General features: G+C 39.8%; 1 protein-coding gene and 1 non-coding gene across 6 annotated transcripts in view; both read left to right on the top strand.

Annotated features, from left to right (window-relative positions):
• Gabpb1 (GA binding protein transcription factor subunit beta 1) overlaps positions 1-17563 on the top strand; it is a 43158-nt gene that overhangs the window by 4241 nt on the left and 21354 nt on the right. For 3 of the 5 annotated variants that reach the window (XM_032904135.1, XM_032904134.1, XM_032904137.1), the window contains exons 2-6: positions 11250-11357; positions 13998-14165; positions 15229-15423; positions 16991-17102; positions 17422-17535. In XM_032904135.1, coding sequence (XP_032760026.1) covers positions 11250-11357; positions 13998-14165; positions 15229-15423; positions 16991-17102; positions 17422-17535 — 697 coding nt within the window. Of the gene's footprint in view, positions 1-6711; positions 7593-11249; positions 11358-13997; positions 14166-15228; positions 15424-16990; positions 17103-17421; positions 17541-17563 lie in introns of those variants that run through there. The other 2 variants (XM_032904136.1, XM_032904139.1) reach the window with 2 other exon arrangements.
• On the top strand, positions 13483-13622 carry LOC116902558. Its single transcript, XR_004388157.1, has one exon. It is a non-coding gene; the product is annotated as a small nucleolar RNA SNORA48 (small nucleolar RNA).

Raw genomic sequence — 17563 nt, 5'->3', positions numbered from 1 at the left:
ATCTATTTTTTAAATTATGCTAAGTCCACTGATACTGTAATTATACAATGTGTCTTTTTCTAGAAGAATTTTGAGTGTCTATTATTAGGTGTTTCAGTCTCATTACACTGGAGAGGTAGGCTACTACTTACTAATCATGTAGTGATTCTTTAAAAGAAGTGAGTAGTGTGTTACCATAGTGAGGGGTACACCTCTTTCTAATATAGCCCCCTCCTATTTGGTAGATGGAGAGAAGTGATTAAGACCATAAAATTACAATATTGAACACTAGACTTAAGTTATTTTCTTTTATAATGAAAACTGTTTGCTGGGTGTGGTGACACATGCTCTATTCCCAACACTGGGGAATCTCAAGTTCAAGGCCAGCCTGATCTACAGAGCAAGTTCCAGGAGAGCCAGGGTTACACAAAGAAACCTTGTCTCACCTTCCAGATAAAAAACCCAAGAAACAAGAAATAAAAGTATTGGATGTGTAGTTTATTAAATGCTGTTATTTCCTTTGTGTCTGTGTCACTTATATCCAAACATTTGGTGTATAAAGCTCACAGTGATTAAAAAAAAAAAAAGTTTACCTTTGTATTCAAAATGGCTTATGCAAAATCTTTGACCTTTATCCATATGGCTGATTGGTTAATCCTTTTCATTTGTAGGGCCTCCCACCCCCAATCTTTCTCTTTATACTGTGATCTGAATATGTCCTCCTGAAATTCATGTTGACCTCTAAATCTTCAAGATGAGTGTTTTGGGTAGTGATAAATGCAAAGCTTTTTTTTTTTCCCCTTTGGAGACAAGGTTTCTCTGTGTAGCCCTGTTCCCTGTGTAACCCTTGTTGTGTCCTGGAACTTGCTCTGAAGACCAGCTGACCTAGAACTCCCAGAGATCCACCTGCCTCTGCCTCCAGAGTGTTGGGAATAAAGGTATATGCTACCAACTGGGCAAATATAAAGCTCTTTTGTATGACATTAGTGCACTTAAAAAGAGACTGTAGACAACTAGTTTCCCCCTTCTATGTGAAGGCACAGCAAAAAGAATGCTATCTGTTCATACCACCATGATCTGAGACTTTGCTCTCTAGAACTATGAGAGAGACATTCCTCATGTCTATAAGCCAGTCATTTGTGAGCATTTTGTTTTTGGCTCAGACTGAAGACAGTTTTGTCGAGTGCATTTTGACATTAGTCCCGTTCATATTTCTGTGTTCCCTTTATCAGAACTTCCCATCACTTATTTCTTCAGCATTGCCTCACAAGTCAGCATATGTGAGGACGTTCAATGGTTAGGATTTAAACTGATGGTGAACAATTTCAAGTAGTCCCCTGCTACTTGGGAATACATTTGTATCTCATGTTTTTTCCCTGATTTCTTCTATTCCTCTTTAACTCAGTTGATTCTGATTTCTTCTATTTACTGGAAAAATACTGTCACAGTGCATGTCAGCTCTGCCACTTTGTGGACTAAATGAAAGAGGTTTCTTGTATTTTCAGGAATCTAGCTGCTACATACAACTTTTTTTCTCTCTCATTACTTCATTATCTGTAAAAGTGTTTCCCTTGCTTTCAGATATACAGACATAAAATGGGAGAAGAAAATAAATTCGAGTCTCCTAGTTACGTGTCTCATTCCTTTTATTTCATTATTGTTAAGAGCCCAGCTACAGTTTTTGTTCCAGGTTCGGTTGCTACTTTCCTAACTTACTGTGTTATTAGATACCATCGGTATTCAAACTGCTTAAGAGGACTTTTTTGTCAGTAATAACTGTCTTTATCTTAATTATAGGGAGCCAGTGTGAATATTTGCTTGACTTTCTTTAGGAAATCTTTAGATTTATATGTATGTGTGCTTTGCCTACATGTATGTATGTGCATTGTGTGTGTGCCTGGTTCCTGCAGAGATCAGAAGAGGGCATTAGATGCCCTGGAATTGGGCTGTGTACCATCATGAGGGTGCTGGGAATCAAATTCCTGTCCTCTACAAGAACAAGTGCTTTTGACTACTGAGCCATACTGCAGCCCCTGTTGCTTGATTTAAAAAAGGTGCTTACATTTATTTCTCTTTATTTAATATTAATATTCTATTCTTTACCCCTTTTCATTATTGTCTTTTTGTGTGTGTGTGATACTGTTACCAGTATCATTGTTCTTGTCAATAAGGTAGAGCATCACACAAACCCCCACCCCTACCCCCACCCCCCCCGCTCTTTTCCCAGAAACTTGGGACTGCTAACGTCTGAGAGTGTGAAGGCTCAGGGTTTAGTAGAAGCTAAGGGATTTCCATTTCCATCACCTTTAACTATATTACTTCCTGTCTTCTTATAAGTTTGTGGTTTTTCTCCACCTTGGATCTTGAAGTTGTCTATGATACATGCTCTTTCTTTATATCTACCAATCAGGGTTTTTGTTTTGTTTTTTTTTTTTGAGATTCTCCTTTCTTGAGTTCATCCTGCATGTGGCTGCCAGAATAATTTCCCAAAACTTCCCAGTCCGCGCTCCTGAAAGCTCAAGGAGAGTTTGGCTTTGGCCTTTGTACTCCACTACACCGTTAACCTTTATACTGACCACTGTGCCAAGCAACATGGATTGAACCTGTGCTCAATAAATGTTTGAATAATCAACACTTTGAATAACCCCAGTAGTCTGCAGGGTAAAGTCTATTTTCTGATACTCACACTTTTCATATTACATTTGCGGCTTTGACCTTACTCCTTACTCTGAGGCATCATGGCTTCTTACTCAGAAGCTCTTAGCCATGTTGATCTCTGTTCAGATCTCATGGTAATAAGTAAAATAAACCAGTGAGGCGGTGTTGGTGCACTCCTTTAATCCCAGCATCGGAGGGTAAGGAGGAGTGGTGCAGAGGCAGGTGGATCTTGAGTTGGAGCAAGTTCCTGGACAGCCAGGGCTACATAGAAACCCTGTTTTAAAAAAAGCAAAACTAAGACCAAGTCCTTGTTGTGGGAGCTGTCATTTGAGTGGAGGGTGTAGTAAGCAGTTTCTGGTGTTGGGTATGAACAGAATAGAAAGGAGCAGAGCTAGGTAAGGGAAGGAGTGCCGTGATGTGGCTTTCACTTGAGTGGTTAGAGAAACCTGGTACCTGGGTGCCAGAGTGAGAGACTTCTGGATTGAAGGAACTCAAGACCTTAAGTGGGTTGGGTAGGGTGTGCCTACTTGGTGTTAGAAAACTATATTCAAGCTGTTAAAAACTCTGCTAGGCCTCACATATCAAAGGAGAGGTACTATTGAGCTACTGTTTCAGTCCCTAATACTCTATAGTAGCCCACAGTGGGAAATATGGTGGTTGTTTGTACTCATTACTGTGGTTTTGTGCATATGTGTATGTGTAACTATGTTGTATGCCCAGATTTTTAAAAGTACTGGCTCTAACTCATTAGAATGTGTCATGGTTCATGAGAAATTGAAATCTGATATGTGTCTACTTGTCTTTCTGTTGCTGTGAAGAAATTCCACGACTAGCAACTCTTATAAAGGAGAGTATTTAATTGGGGGCTGGCTTACTGAGATTTTAGTTCATTATGATGATGACGGTGGACACGGTGCTGGAGCAGGAGCTGAGAGTTCTACATCTGGACCAGCAGGCAGCAGGAGGAAGAGTGTGAGCTACTGGGCCTGGCTTGAGCTGGGACCTCCAAACCCTCCCTCAGTGACACTTCTCCAGCAAGGCCACAGTCCTAATCCTTTTAAATACTTCTCCTTCCTATGAGCCTATGGGGTCCACTTTTATTCAGACCACCACACTATTAAATAAAGTTTATTTTTAAAGTCTGAACTATACACTGAGTTTTTGTTATAATCCATACATTCCTTCCTTCCACCCCTCCCTCTTTCCTTTCTTTCCCCATTTTGACCGTAGTGCAGAGCAGATCCCTTCTTACCAGTGCTAATCTTAACAGTTGTAGCCTTTATTCTAGCACATGCCTTGACTGTATAGCATTAAACTTCTCAATGGTCCTTTTCTTTCCAAACCATAATTCTGCCCACATGTTCTTTTTCATTGTAAATCTGTATAGCTTGTCAATAACCATGACATAGACTCAACACTGAAGTCTTGGTGTTTGCTCTGCCCAAGAAAGTATTTCATTACTTTTTCATTAGCTCCAGGCAAGTTGTTTTTGCTGAAATTATTTTTGCCTCTAACACAGTTGTTAGTATCGTCCCCTCTGAGACCTGTTGAACTGGGCCAACACAGACTGCACTTCCTTCACAACTACTATCTTCCAGGTTTTTCTGAGAGTGGCTCTTTAAACTTTTGATTACAGCATTTAGCTGCTTTTCTAGTCCAAAGTTCCAAAGCCTTCCACATTCCTCAAAAAATTAAAGAGTGTGTGTGTAAATAAAGAACAAACATGGGTTCTTCACAGCCACAGTCCAGTCTTGGTGCCAACTTTTATGTTAATGACTTATATGTGGCTGTGAGAAAACATCATGGCCACGGCTTATTACATGCATCTTTCTTGAATATTTGAATGGTGATCCTTCTAGTATCTTCAAACTAATCTCAATCCAGTCTTTTCCTCTTTCCCTCTCCTGCCTCCCCTCTCATGTTCCAGCACACCTTATTTGTCTGTCTCTCACATCTACTGTCAGGATCATAATTCATCACATCTCAGTCCCTCCTGCTTCCTTTGTATTGGGCTCTGCTGGGTAATCCATATCTATATTCTTTTTCTAGTGTAAGTCAACACTCAGATTATGGGTGTAGACTATTGGGGACTATTGCTCAGCCTACATTTTGTGATTTATGCTTATATACAGTGTGACTGAAAAACTTACTATTTTTGCTTTTCTCTGAGAAATTAAGCCCCTTTTTAATATTTTACTTAGCTGCCTCATATCCATCGTCATGTACCCCATACTCTACATTAAAAATTGCAGTTCCTTCGCAGAAGGCTTGTGTTGGAGGCTGCCTTCCTGCAACCTCTGCCCTAATGCTCCAGTCGGATTTGCCTTCCATGGCTGGCACAGCTGTTGCCTTGAGGCCATCAATTTTCTGAATTCCTTTCCATTGCATTTATTTTGGGTCCTTATTTTCCAGGCTATCCATTCTCTCCCTTTACTCTGCTTTGGATAGAACGGATATTCCAGTGATTTTTAGAACTCTTTTTTTTTTTTTTTTCCCTTTCTTCCGGAGCTGGGGACTGAACCCAGGGCCTTGCGCTTGCTAGGCAAGTGCTCTACCACTGAACTAAATCCCCAACCCCTATTCCAGTGATTTTTATAACTAAAGGAAATCATTAGCTTTTGGTTTTAAAATTTTTGAGACAAAGTTTTGCTGTATAGCCTTGAATGACTTGAAGTTCACTATGTAACCCAGACAAGCTTTGAACTCCTGGTCATTTTTTCCCTGCCTCAGCTCTCTACTGTGTCTACTTCAAAATGGCTAACAGGAAAGAGAGATTGGGTCGGGGAGCAGGGATAGAGGGGGGAGAGAAAATACAAGGGGAGAGAGAGGGGTGTGTGTGTGTGTGTGTGTGTGTGTGTGTGTGTGTGTGTGTGTGTGAGAGAGAGAGAGAGAGAGAGGAGGGAGGAGGAGATTTTGATTGGATGTGTGTGTGTGTGCGCGAATGCTAGGGGGAGTGGAGGATTGAATGCAGGGCCTTCATCCCTAATTTGCATCTCTAGCGTTTATTTTGTTTTTAAGATAAATGTGGGTTGGATAATTAAATGGTAGCACATTTAGCTAGCATTCAGGAGCCTGAGGTAGGAGGGTACTGAGTATGAGGCCAGCCTTGGCTACATAGAAGGCCTTTTCAGAAAAGAAAAGGGGGTATGGTGATCATTTTTCCCTTCTAAAGAATTAGACAGGGAGCAGAGACCACAAGGAGATCTTCAGATGACATACTGCCTTTAATTTCAGGAGCTTCTCTGTGTTCTCTTAAAGTAGAAGACAAAGTCAAGGATATGGAGGTTCATTTGAAAACGAGTGTTCTTAATAAATCCTTTTATCTTTCCTCTCTTTGTACATTGGGGACAGCAGTGAGAGGTGACAAGATTCTGAGGACTGTATTAGTGAAATTCCTTTCTGTTTTGTTTTATGTGTAAGAGTATTTGCCTGCACGTATGCGTGTGTGTGCACCAAGTGTGTGCAGTGCCCATGGAGCCCAGAGGAAGAAGGTACTAGGTCCCCTGGAACTGTAATTACAGGTACTTGTGAGCTCCCATGCAGGTACTAGGTACTGAACACAGGACAACACGTGCTCTTAACTCTTGAGCCAGTTCTTCAGCCCCTGAAGTTTTTTTCTCATGAGAATGTTGACAATTAAATACTGATTGCCAAGAGTATTTCATACATACAGCTATATACATGTTAATATTTTACATCTTTTCACTATTTAAAACATGCTTTCATCATTTAACATTATGTATTGAAGTTTTTAAGCTTACCTGTAACCTAGTTTTAATGTAAAGATTTTTTTTTAAAAAAGATTATTTATTTTATGCATATGAGTACACTGTCGCTGTCTTCAGACACACCAGAAGAGGGCATCTGATCCCATTTCAGATGGCTGTGAGCCTCCATGTGGTTGCTGGGGATTGAACTCAGGACCTCTGGAGAGCAGTCGGTGCTCCTAACCCTGAGCCATGGAAGTGTTTTTATTGCATGAGTAATATGTGCTCCTTGCACAAAACTTACATAATAATGGGACATTTTGTATTTTTAATTATCATGCTTTATTGTTTTGAGTTTTTTTCTGTGCATTTTTTACATAGTTCAGTTTATGTTGTATATACAATTTGGGGTCTTGATTCTTGACACATTACATGCTATTGTAAATGTTTTTAAGTAAAAGTATTAAAGATGCCATTTAAGCATGTATGCTTGTGTAAGCTGCTCTTGTAACCACTAGATGGCACTCAGCACCTATAATTCTTGTGAGCTGAAGTAGCTCTTGAGAAATTTAAGTTTCTAGAAGGATCTTATGTTTTAATTTAAGTAAAGCAATGGTTTATATTAGACTGTGATAAGCATTTCATAAATAGTAAATAAATTCAAGGTGGAACCTATCGCAGTGGGTATTTTTGTATCTCGAGGAGAAAGGAGTATTAAACTAAGTGGTGTGACACGTCACATGCAGTAGATTCTGGGTATATTGGCCGCCAGTAAAATTTACTTATTTTCTTCTATTGGAGAAAATCAAATGATGAGCTATATATTTTAATTGCTAACCCTTATTTTTTAATACTAATTTTTCCTGAGGCTTTAACATGTAGTAAACAGTCTGAATGAACTGAAGACTTGACCCATTAGGTATGTGTGTATATGGCATATACATGGGTTCACATACATGTGTGCATATGAAATGAAATGTCTTTAGTTGCTCGCCATTTTATTTATTGGAGCATGGTCTCTCATTGAACTCAGAGCACTATGAATTTGGCTAGCCTTATCTCCATCTTCTAGGTGCTAGGCTATCCCAACCACCTGGTGTTCTGTGGGTTCTGGGAATCTGAACTGTGGTCCTCACGTTTCACAGTAGCCCCATTACCTGCTGAACTAACCCCCAGCCTCCTGGTCATTTTCATTGTCTGAATGCAACTGAATTTGTCCCAGTCAGAATTACTTCATTGTGTTTTCAGGTGAGCATAGAAAAAATGTTTGCTACATTTTGGTATTTTTCATTATTTAAAGTTTTTTTTTTTTTATTTTTATTTTTATCTGGACAAGAAAATGAGAGCATCTTTGATTTTGATGTTGAGCTCATGTATTTTCTTCCCGTTAGATCCATTTCTATCTTTAAAAGTATTTAATTCCTTTTCTTAAGTTGAAATGAAAATTACAGTTTTGGTGCTGGAGAGATGGTTTGGTGGTTAAGAGTATGTACTGTTCCAGTGCAGGACCCAGAACGTGTGACAGTTCCTTGCCAGTTGCCCTTGTCCCCAGTGTGAGACTTCTAGTATTTCTGACAGGACCATTATTACATGCTAGAGCCTTCCCCACCTTTTTTTTTTTTTTTTTTTGGTTCTTTTTTTCGGAGCTGGGGATCGAACCCAGGGCCTTGCGCTTCCTAGGCAAGCGCTCTACCACTGAGCTAAATCCCAACCCCCCTTCCCCACCTTTTAATCTTTCCAATATTTCCCTGTGTAAACAAAGGGCATCTGGGGGACAATATTGATACTTTTGAGACCCACTGATTTCTTAGTCTAGTGACATTAATCTGTTACATTGTTTATGGTTTAAAAAGTCAACAGTAGCTTCAGTGACAGGGCCTTAAAACGGTAGGTTTTGAATAACTGAAGTTTGGGGTTATGGGGGAGAATTTACTCACATGTTCTATAAAACTCCTCCTGTTTAGTAAGGCAGGCATGTGAGACCTCTTCAGTGTGTGTTCGCTTACTTGACAGCTCCACAGTGTAATCTGGTCCCTAAAAATTACAGAAACTATAAAATGGGGAACTTCCCTATAACCTTACTATTAGATCACTCGTTAATAGTTAAGTACTATATATAACATATATATATAATTTTAGTACTATATACACACATATACACTTAGTAATATATAATAAAAATATTAACAAATGGTTCAATAGTATAATAGAAATATATCTCAAGGCAGGCTGTATAGCCCAGGCTGGTCTTGAACTTAGGATACTTTTATCTACTTCAGCCTCAAAGTCTCTGAAATTACATCTGTGTGTCAGCCTACCCGATTATATTTTGTTCTTTGATGTTCAAACTATGCCTATTTGCTAAGCATCACATAAATTTTGTTATATAGCATAAGACTAATTAAATGGTTGCCTCCAGTGGTATTAGGTTCTCTAATTGAACTACTTTTCTTTCTTTAGATTATTCTCATTATAACTTACCTATCTTTCCCACTTCCAGTAGGTTAATAGAAGGGTAATAATTTAATTAATGGATTTTTTTTACATTCTTAGAACTTTTAATAAGTTTGCTAAATTAAGTTAACACTGGTTAACTTTTACCATTGTTGGCATACATAATAGAGCAGTGTATAAAAGTGTGAGTTTCAATCACCCTCCAATAGAGTAGAAATTACTTTAAAATTATTTGACATCTGCTGGTGATAGTCAGCTGTTCTTTCATTTTGAAGACTACATGGTCACCATGTTCTTTTACCACTACTATAGACTCTTGTTTATGTTTTCTCCCCATATTTATTTTGAGTTAGACCTCTTTCTTTTAATCAGTAGCTAAAATAGAAGGTATCTGTTGTATAGTGTGGGTAGTAATTGTCTATAACTAGAGATTTATTATATTCTAATACAGATCATTTATAAATGAAATTTATCTTATTAAAATGCTTTTCTGCCTCTGTATAATTTGCAAAACTAATCTGAAGTGGAATATGTGTAGGAGTCTGTGAAGAGTGCAGATTTCAGATATGCTAAATGCTTTACAAGTCACTTTCAAGAACGTGTACCTGTGCATAGAAGATAGCATGACATCAAAGAAAATAGGGTAGAGAGTCAAGAAATCAGGACTTGAAGCCGAGTCCCTGATAATTTTGTATTTAGCCAAGGGCCTACTGTCCAGAATGTACATGAATCAAAATGGAAAAAGAGACTAATTTCAGAAGGAGAAAACCTAGTCTGGCGCTCTGTAATGGCTCTCCAGATTCTGTCTGGCACTGTACATGCCAAATGGGTTTGCCAGGTTATAAACACTGCAAGATGCTTGCTTTGTATACAGCGGTTACAGGTTCTTACTTAAGGACGTCTTACTTTGGAGACACGTAAGTGAAGTCTGGCTCGTCTACTCTACAGACACGAGTTCAGGAATGGGGATTTTGCTCTGCTTCTAGGAGAGGGGTCAGCTTTTCTTCTACAGATTATGTAGTCTTTAATCGAAAATGACTGTTTAAGGTTCCTTTGATGGTTACTGATAAGGCCTTGCATCATCTCTAGGAAAGACATTTATCAGAGATCAGAAGTTTAGTGTTTGCAGAGATTAAAGACCTTGAGTTACACAGGAAATGGGAGAGAGGGAAAGGTGAAAATCCCCCAGAAGGACAAAGGTAAAAGAAATCTCGTGAGTGTCACATTCAGACAGACAAAGCACACAAAGGAAAACCTGAGCACAGGGTCCAGTACCGACTTTTACTGTCGCACACAGAATAGCACTTACAAAGTCTCATCTGTGCGTGTGCACCACTGAGTGTTCATGGCTTTCTGTGGTTCTTCCTGGGCTTGGTGTGTGGGCATTTTCTCCTGTAGTTTTGTACCTACTAACATTTCTTCCAAGTTTGTAGAATATTTTATTCCTTCCTGGAAGAAATAACTCTTCCAAGCCCTGTCAGTTTCTCGTTGGCTTTTCTTGAGTGACAGCTCTTTCACCTGAGTTTGGTTACTCTCGTCCACCTGTTACTCCTCCTTCATGACTTTAACCTTGTGAGCGCATTCCTTTTTAGACAAATTTGAATCCTAGCTGTATCTTTTTCTTACTAAATCTCAAAAAGATTCCATGTTTTCACTCCCCTACAGGCCTGCAGTCCTCCTTTTATACAGTACCACAGATTGAGCTTCAAGCTCGAAGGCTTTCTGGATTTGGAAACTTTATTATTCCATAGCACAACTGTGTCTGAAATCTGAGCACTGCTGAGCACCTCAGGTCTTTGCTCACCTGTAGAGTCCTGCCATGATCTCTCCTGACACATGCATGATTGTCCTCGCTGCCTCCTTCCTCCCGCCCTTGGCTGGGACATTAGTCTTTACAGAACTCTTAGATTCAAGATTAAACCTCTTATAGATTCTTAATGATACACATGAACTATTCATAAGACCATTCGACTCCCTTTTAGAGCTTGCATGGAGTGCGAATTGTACTTTCTGGAAGATTTGAAGAGTAGAAGAAATTTGTTTCAGAATTTGAGCACACTTGCTGTTTCAGAGAAGAGTATGGTAGAGCAGCTTATATCAGTGACAGGACAGTGTCTTATGCTTTAATTCTACTTTGACAATGGTATTAGGCTCCAATAAGAACAGTTGCCAATGTTCATTCTTAGATTCATGGTACCTGCCTCCTTTCCTCGTCTGTCTTTGCTGGCCATATGTGAAGAGTTTAAACCAAATTTACCCAGGCAAAATTTTAGTGAGAAGAGAAATAAATACATTTCAGGAATCCAAATATAAATTGCTTTGTGTGATCAATAGTTTTAGATTAACAGTACCACTTTTGAAGGGATAACCGAGAATGGACGGACGAATGAGGGGAAGTCATGTCACCGTTTGTAATGGAAATTGTGATGTCAGTTCGTGTGTTTCATTTAGATGTCCCTGGTAGATTTGGGGAAGAAGCTTTTGGAAGCGGCACGGGCAGGCCAAGATGACGAAGTCCGTATTTTGATGGCAAATGGAGCTCCTTTTACCACAGACTGGGTGAGAGTGATCTTAATGTTGTAAGGTCGCTTTTATGTCTACTCTTCTGCTCCTCTCTTCCTCCTTGATAAAGTTAGTTATCCAGTATTTATGCTGAGCCATTTATTCAGCCCCTAATTAAACTGTCTTTTTAATTAATGGCTCATTTTCTTTTTTTATCCCCTTCCCATCATTTTATTTTCTTAATGATAGACATTATGTACTCTATGAATACAAGTTGTTTGTTTTAAAGACTTTGGCCTCTCCTAGTTTGGTGTGATTGTAATATCTAGTTGCCAGGGAGAGACTTGATAATTCACAGAGTAACAAAGATGGAGCCTCAGTTGCTCCTGAAAAAAGGGGAAAAAAAGAGTTTGCTACTTGTAAAATTGTAAGAAATGTGACCATGGAGACAGAGGCAGGTAGATCTGTATAGTAAATTTCAGGACATCCAAGGCTACACAGTGAGACCCTGTCTCACAAAAACTAAAAACAAAAACAAAAACAAAACAAAGAAAGAAAAGACGGAGAGAAGAAATATTACCAAACCAATAGGAGTGTAGAAGGTAGTGTGGACCAGGCATAAGACACACCTGTTCATTTCCAGGGGCAAAGCAAAAGGGCTGGGCTTAGGAGCTTGGAGGGCTAGGAATCTACATTCACTCTACTCACAACAGCACAAAAGTCTGACACACACACACCCCTCCCGTCAGGGTTTCTGTGTAGCCTTGGCTGGCCTGGAACTTGCTCTGTAGACCAGACTGTGTCAGACTTAGAGATCTGCCTCTGCCTTCCAAGTACTGAGATTAAAGGTGTACACCACCAGAAATTTCTGATTTTTATTTTTTTTTTGCTTTATTCCTTGTTTTTAAATTTTTCATGTAAATTTTTAAAGAATTTTATGCATACATCAACTCCTGCATGCCTTTCATGTACCTTCGAAAACTTTTCTCATGGTAAATCTTAATTCCTCTGTGAACTTTCTTTGTATTATTTTAAAGCAAATCCCAGGAACTGGCATATTTCATCTATAAATAGCACAACATTTGTATCAGATAAGATGCTTTTAGTAAAGAATTTCAAGGAGATCTTGAGTGTTCATCAGAGTGCAGAACTAAGGAAGTGAGGGCAGAGGCACGCCTTTGATCCCAGCGGTGGTGGGGCTCAGTGAGTTCAAGGCCAGCCTGGTCTCCAGAGCAATACAAGGATAGCAAGAGCTATACAGAGAAACCACTGTCTTAAAAAACTAACCACACACACACACACACACACACACACACACACACACCCTAAACCAACCGACCAAAAACTAGTGAACCTAGAGCACCGAATGTAAACTGGGATCCAGAGAATTTGTTCTCTAAAAGTTTGCCACGTGTAGATTGTTTTGTTATCGTCCCGCTCACTGGCATGGGGTACTGAAGACAGTGCCTCAGGGCTAACTCTGCTGGACACTTCCAGGCTCTCTCCCGCCTCTTCTCTGTGCTCTTGTGTAAGGCCCTGCAAAAAAAAAAAAAAAAAATGACTTGATGTGAATGAGGGAGAGGGAAAGGTTTTTTTTTTTTTTAAATTTTTATTTTTTCACAAACACACACACACAGGTTTATTCAAGAGAGGAAGAGAGAGAGAGAGAGAGAGAGAGAGAGAGAGAGAGAGAGAGAGAGAGAGAGAGAGAAATGGAGAGTGAGGGAAGAGTGAGAGAGGAAGAAGAGAGAGGAGAGGGAAAGGTTTATTGAAGAGAATTTGGAATCACAAGCACATCTTGTACATTTAAAGCCTGAATTCACAAACACCATGATCTGGTGAAATATCTCTTTTAACATTATTGACTGGCATTCAGTTAGTGGGTTTTTTGTTCTTAATCCATATAATATAATGTAAGCTAAATTTTACCCATTTAGATATATGCCTCTGATGCAAACTTATTTATTTTCAGGTCATAATTATTTCTAATTATTTAAACGATTTATTATTTATGTGCATTGGTGTTTTGCATGTCTGTATAAGTGTATCAGATCCTCTGGAGCTGGGGTTGTGGATATGGGTGCTGAGAATTGAACCCAGGTCCTTTGGAAGAACACCTATTTTAGTCACTGAGCCATCTCTCCAGTTCCATTATCTCTAATTATTAATAAAATTAATTCCCACCCCCTGGCAATGGGCAAAGAGACACCTTGGTGGTGGTGTTCCTATATAGGTCAGGGCAGGGCAGACGGCAGGCCTTTGCTCATCCTAGCTTGATGCCTGGCTTGGCGGCCAAAGTTGTTTCATGCCTAGGGCACATAAAAAAGAAAATTAACTCCAGTTGTTTTTCTGTTAGTAACAAAGAGTTAGGCATGGTATAATCCCAGCACTTAGGAGGCTGAGCTATGATCTCAAGTTTGAGGCCTGAGACCTTGTCTAAAAGTAGAGGAAGGGAAAGGAGCAAGAAGAGATTTTGAATGACAGGAATCACTGGCTTTCTCCATGCTAATGCATGTATGGGACTTCTTTCCTACTTCTGTGAAGATAAGAGTATTTTTTTTTTTTTGATGTTTGAATGACTGTATACAATGTAATTTTTTTCTCTGTTTAAAAATTATATTAAAAGCAGCTAAAAAACTGGACTTCCTTTTTGTGTATGTGTGTGTGTGCATGTGTGTGCATGTCTCTGTGTTACAGCTGGGAACTTCTCCACTTCATCTGGCCGCACAGTATGGGCATTACTCTACCACAGAGGTGCTTCTCCGAGCCGGTGTAAGTAGAGATGCCAGGACCAAAGTGGACCGGACACCACTGCACATGGCAGCTTCTGAGGGCCATGCCAGTATAGTAGAGGTTTTGCTTAAGGTATGTCTTTTCTCTTTGGACCGAGGTTTTAAATCTAAACCCCACAAAAACGTTTTAAGATGAGAAAGGAGATGAGTTTTGCTAAGTGCCCACTCTTTGACCTTTGATAGAGCATTTGTTTTAGATGCCTGTAAGTCTGTCAAATGAATATTGCCTTAAGGTTTTCTTTGGAGGGAAAAACCTTCCCACAGGCGTGTTCTCAGTTAAGAGTCAGCCATTGAGAGTCAGCCTTGTGGGTGAAGAACTACAGCTTTGCCATAATACAGTCAGAACCCCTGTGCAGGGAAGATTAGTGTTGGATGTTGGCAAACAGATTAACAGGTAATTAAGTGTGGGTTTAATCTCCAGTCATCTAAATGTCAAAAGGTCACACAGAAGATGCTGAAGTAGAGTGACAGCCATTATTCTTGACCCCTTTCGTCCTAGCCTCAGGTGAAAGAAGTGCACGGAAGTCTGGAGTACACATCACACGTACTCCTAGGTGTTTTAAAGCCACACTGAAAAGTACAAACTCATGTTACTATTTAATTAGCCCAGTGCATTGAAACATTCTTATCTTAACATGAAAGCAGACCAGGAATCCTTACTGAGCTCCTTCATATTCTGTTTTCTACTGAACCCCAGTGCTTATTTACATAAAGCCCCCCTGTACCCTCACTGGCTGCTGAATAGCCACCCCTAGCCTGCCCTGGGAGACGGCGCTGTAGACAGTGCCTTCTGATTCGAGCTTGTTTTGAAAGCAAAGGGTATATTTAATTATAAGGGATCACTCACCATGAACCATTAAGGAGCTCTGGAGAAAAACTCAGTGTTGCCCTTCACCTGATAGACTTAAGCCCTTATTTCAGGGACTTAGAAGAAAAGTAGCTAGAAAAATCAGCACGGTAGAAAAATGATTAATGAACACATAACTGAAGATTACTGAACATGTATTTAATACCTCCCCCTCCCCAAAATTAAAGGTGCTTTTACTTGCTTAAAAGCATTGTGGCTGATATTTTCATATCAGGGATTCTTTATATTTTCTACCTTGAAATATTACTGATTTTGAAATATCTTTTAGCATGGTGCTGACGTCAATGCAAAGGATATGTTAAAGATGACAGCTCTGCATTGGGCGACAGAACATAATCATCAAGAGGTGGTGGAGCTTTTAATCAAATATGGTGCTGATGTACACACGCAGAGTAAATTTTGTAAAACTGCATTTGATATTTCAATAGACAATGGAAATGAAGATTTAGCAGAGATATTACAGGTAACTTGGCTTTGAGTTTAAGAAAACGTGAAAGGCAGCTCGCAGCCAGATGCTCTGTCTTCTAGCTCTTCCTCCTGGGCTCGGCTCTCTTGAGTGGCCATGTTTTCTCCTTCCTCTGCTCATTACTGTCTGTTCACTGGACGGTTAGAGAAGGTTAAGGAAGAGCTTTCAGTTTCTGAGCTCCCTTTCTGGACATTTAATTATTTTGTTGCACATTTGGATACCATGTTTTATCAAAACAATTGTAAATTACTTTATAAAGAAATTAATATCCTTGGATGTGTGATAGTTTGTTTTTTAAATTTTGTTGTTTTTTTTTTAAATTAAAGTTTACTGTATGTGTGTGTGCATGACGCGTGGGTGTGGGGGCGGGGTGTGCATGTGGGCCATCGGGTAGCTGGATGGAGTCGCTTCTCTCTTCATCTTCACGTGGGTTCTGGGGACTGAACTAAGGTCTTCAAGCTTCTGTGACAAGCGCTTTTGACTACTGGACCATCCTGAATCCCCTCTTCATTTTAAACCTACTTTGTTTGACACGGGTGTGTTTACATGTCACAGTTTAGACAGTGTTAGTTGGCATGTAGCAAGTGGTGTTTCGCTGACAGAGCATTCATTTGTTGGGTCTCTGATGCCCAGGAATGCGAGTGCAAAGCTTTAACAGTCTGTTTCAAGGGCTAAGCTGATTCGACAGCTTGGTTTCCATTCCTGCCAAGATGAACCTTTTCCCTTTCATCTTTTTCCAGTGGTGCAGCTTTTGGGAGTTTCCCCAGGCAGCCCCCTCCTCCTCCTGACCCTGTCTCCTCTTCCCTCAGCATCTTGAATATGGCTGAAGCCTTCATGGGCAAAAACAGTAGATACCAAGGCAGACACATGTGACTAAAAGTGGCAAAACTTTCCAAGGTTTTGTGATCTAAGTGATAGAATCTATTATTCTGGTTTCTTTCTTTTTTCATCATCTATAAAAACAAAACAAACAACTATTTGTAGGCATAGTTATGGTTGACTTTTCAGTAACCGGAATTTCTTCTCACTTGTCTTCTTGTTCTGTTCTTAGTAGAACTCTCTAAGATCACCTGACTTCATTAAATGTTCACAACTTTCTTGTGAGATAATGTTATGTGCTGAGAAGTAATGAGTCTACCTTGACTGCCCTTTTTGCATCTGGGAATAAAATTTAAGGGGTGAGATATAAAGATTGAGAACAATTAAATGGGAAGGCCATACTTTAATATGCCATGTTATGCAGTACCTAATGTGGTAGAACTAATTTAAATACTTCTACAGAACAGGAGACTATCTTGAATTTCCTCCTTTTTCTGTGTTCTATAAGAGTCTATCCTACTAATTTCAGTAAGGTTTGCCGTCACTGCACAGAAGGCCTTAGGGTATAAGTCATACCTGTACCTACTGCTGTACTCTCAGTACCTGATTATCAAGTCTTCCCATTGTACTGTGTGGCTTTCCTGAGAGACTGTTTCTTCGTGTGTGTATTTATACACTGCATTGAGAACCTGTCCCAGATGTGCTGCCTGTAATTCTGAAAATGCTGTGATAATTTGTTCCCTAGATTGCTATGCAGAACCAAATCAACACCAACCCGGAGAGTCCTGACACTGTGACAATACATGCTGCCACGCCGCAGTTCATCATTGGACCCGGAGGGGTGGTGAACCTTACAGGTGTGGTATCTAAGGCAACAGGTATTGAGATGCATGTAGGATAGGGTTAGGATGTTAAACAGTCGGTATTCATCAGTTTAAGGAAGGACTGTTAGAGAATGAGGGTAAGAATAATACCCACCCTCTCGGTCTCCTAGTTGTTTACAAAAACATTGTTCTAAGGTAAAGGAATCTAAAGAAAGGCGCATCTACACAGTGCATGACAGTATTACTGTTACCAAACTGGTGCTATCCGGTATCGGTTACGATTTTAGTGAGGTGAGTGGGGTCCATGGAGTTAAGCACCCTAAAACATGAATTCTGTTTTCTTCTCTCCTAGATGAAACAGGAGTATCTGCTGTTCAGTTTGGAAACTCCTCTACGTCAGTATTAGCTACATTAGCTGCCTTAGCGGAAGCATCTGCCCCATTGTCCAATTCTTCAGAGACTCCAGGTTAGAAAGCAAGTGAGGTCTATACACT

Source organism: Rattus rattus, chromosome 5 (genome assembly GCF_011064425.1).
Source record: "Rattus rattus isolate New Zealand chromosome 5, Rrattus_CSIRO_v1, whole genome shotgun sequence".
NCBI lineage: Eukaryota > Metazoa > Chordata > Mammalia > Rodentia > Muridae > Rattus > Rattus rattus.
The sequence above is the reverse complement of the archived record's forward strand: the minus strand, read 5'-3'. Positions and strand labels throughout refer to the sequence as shown.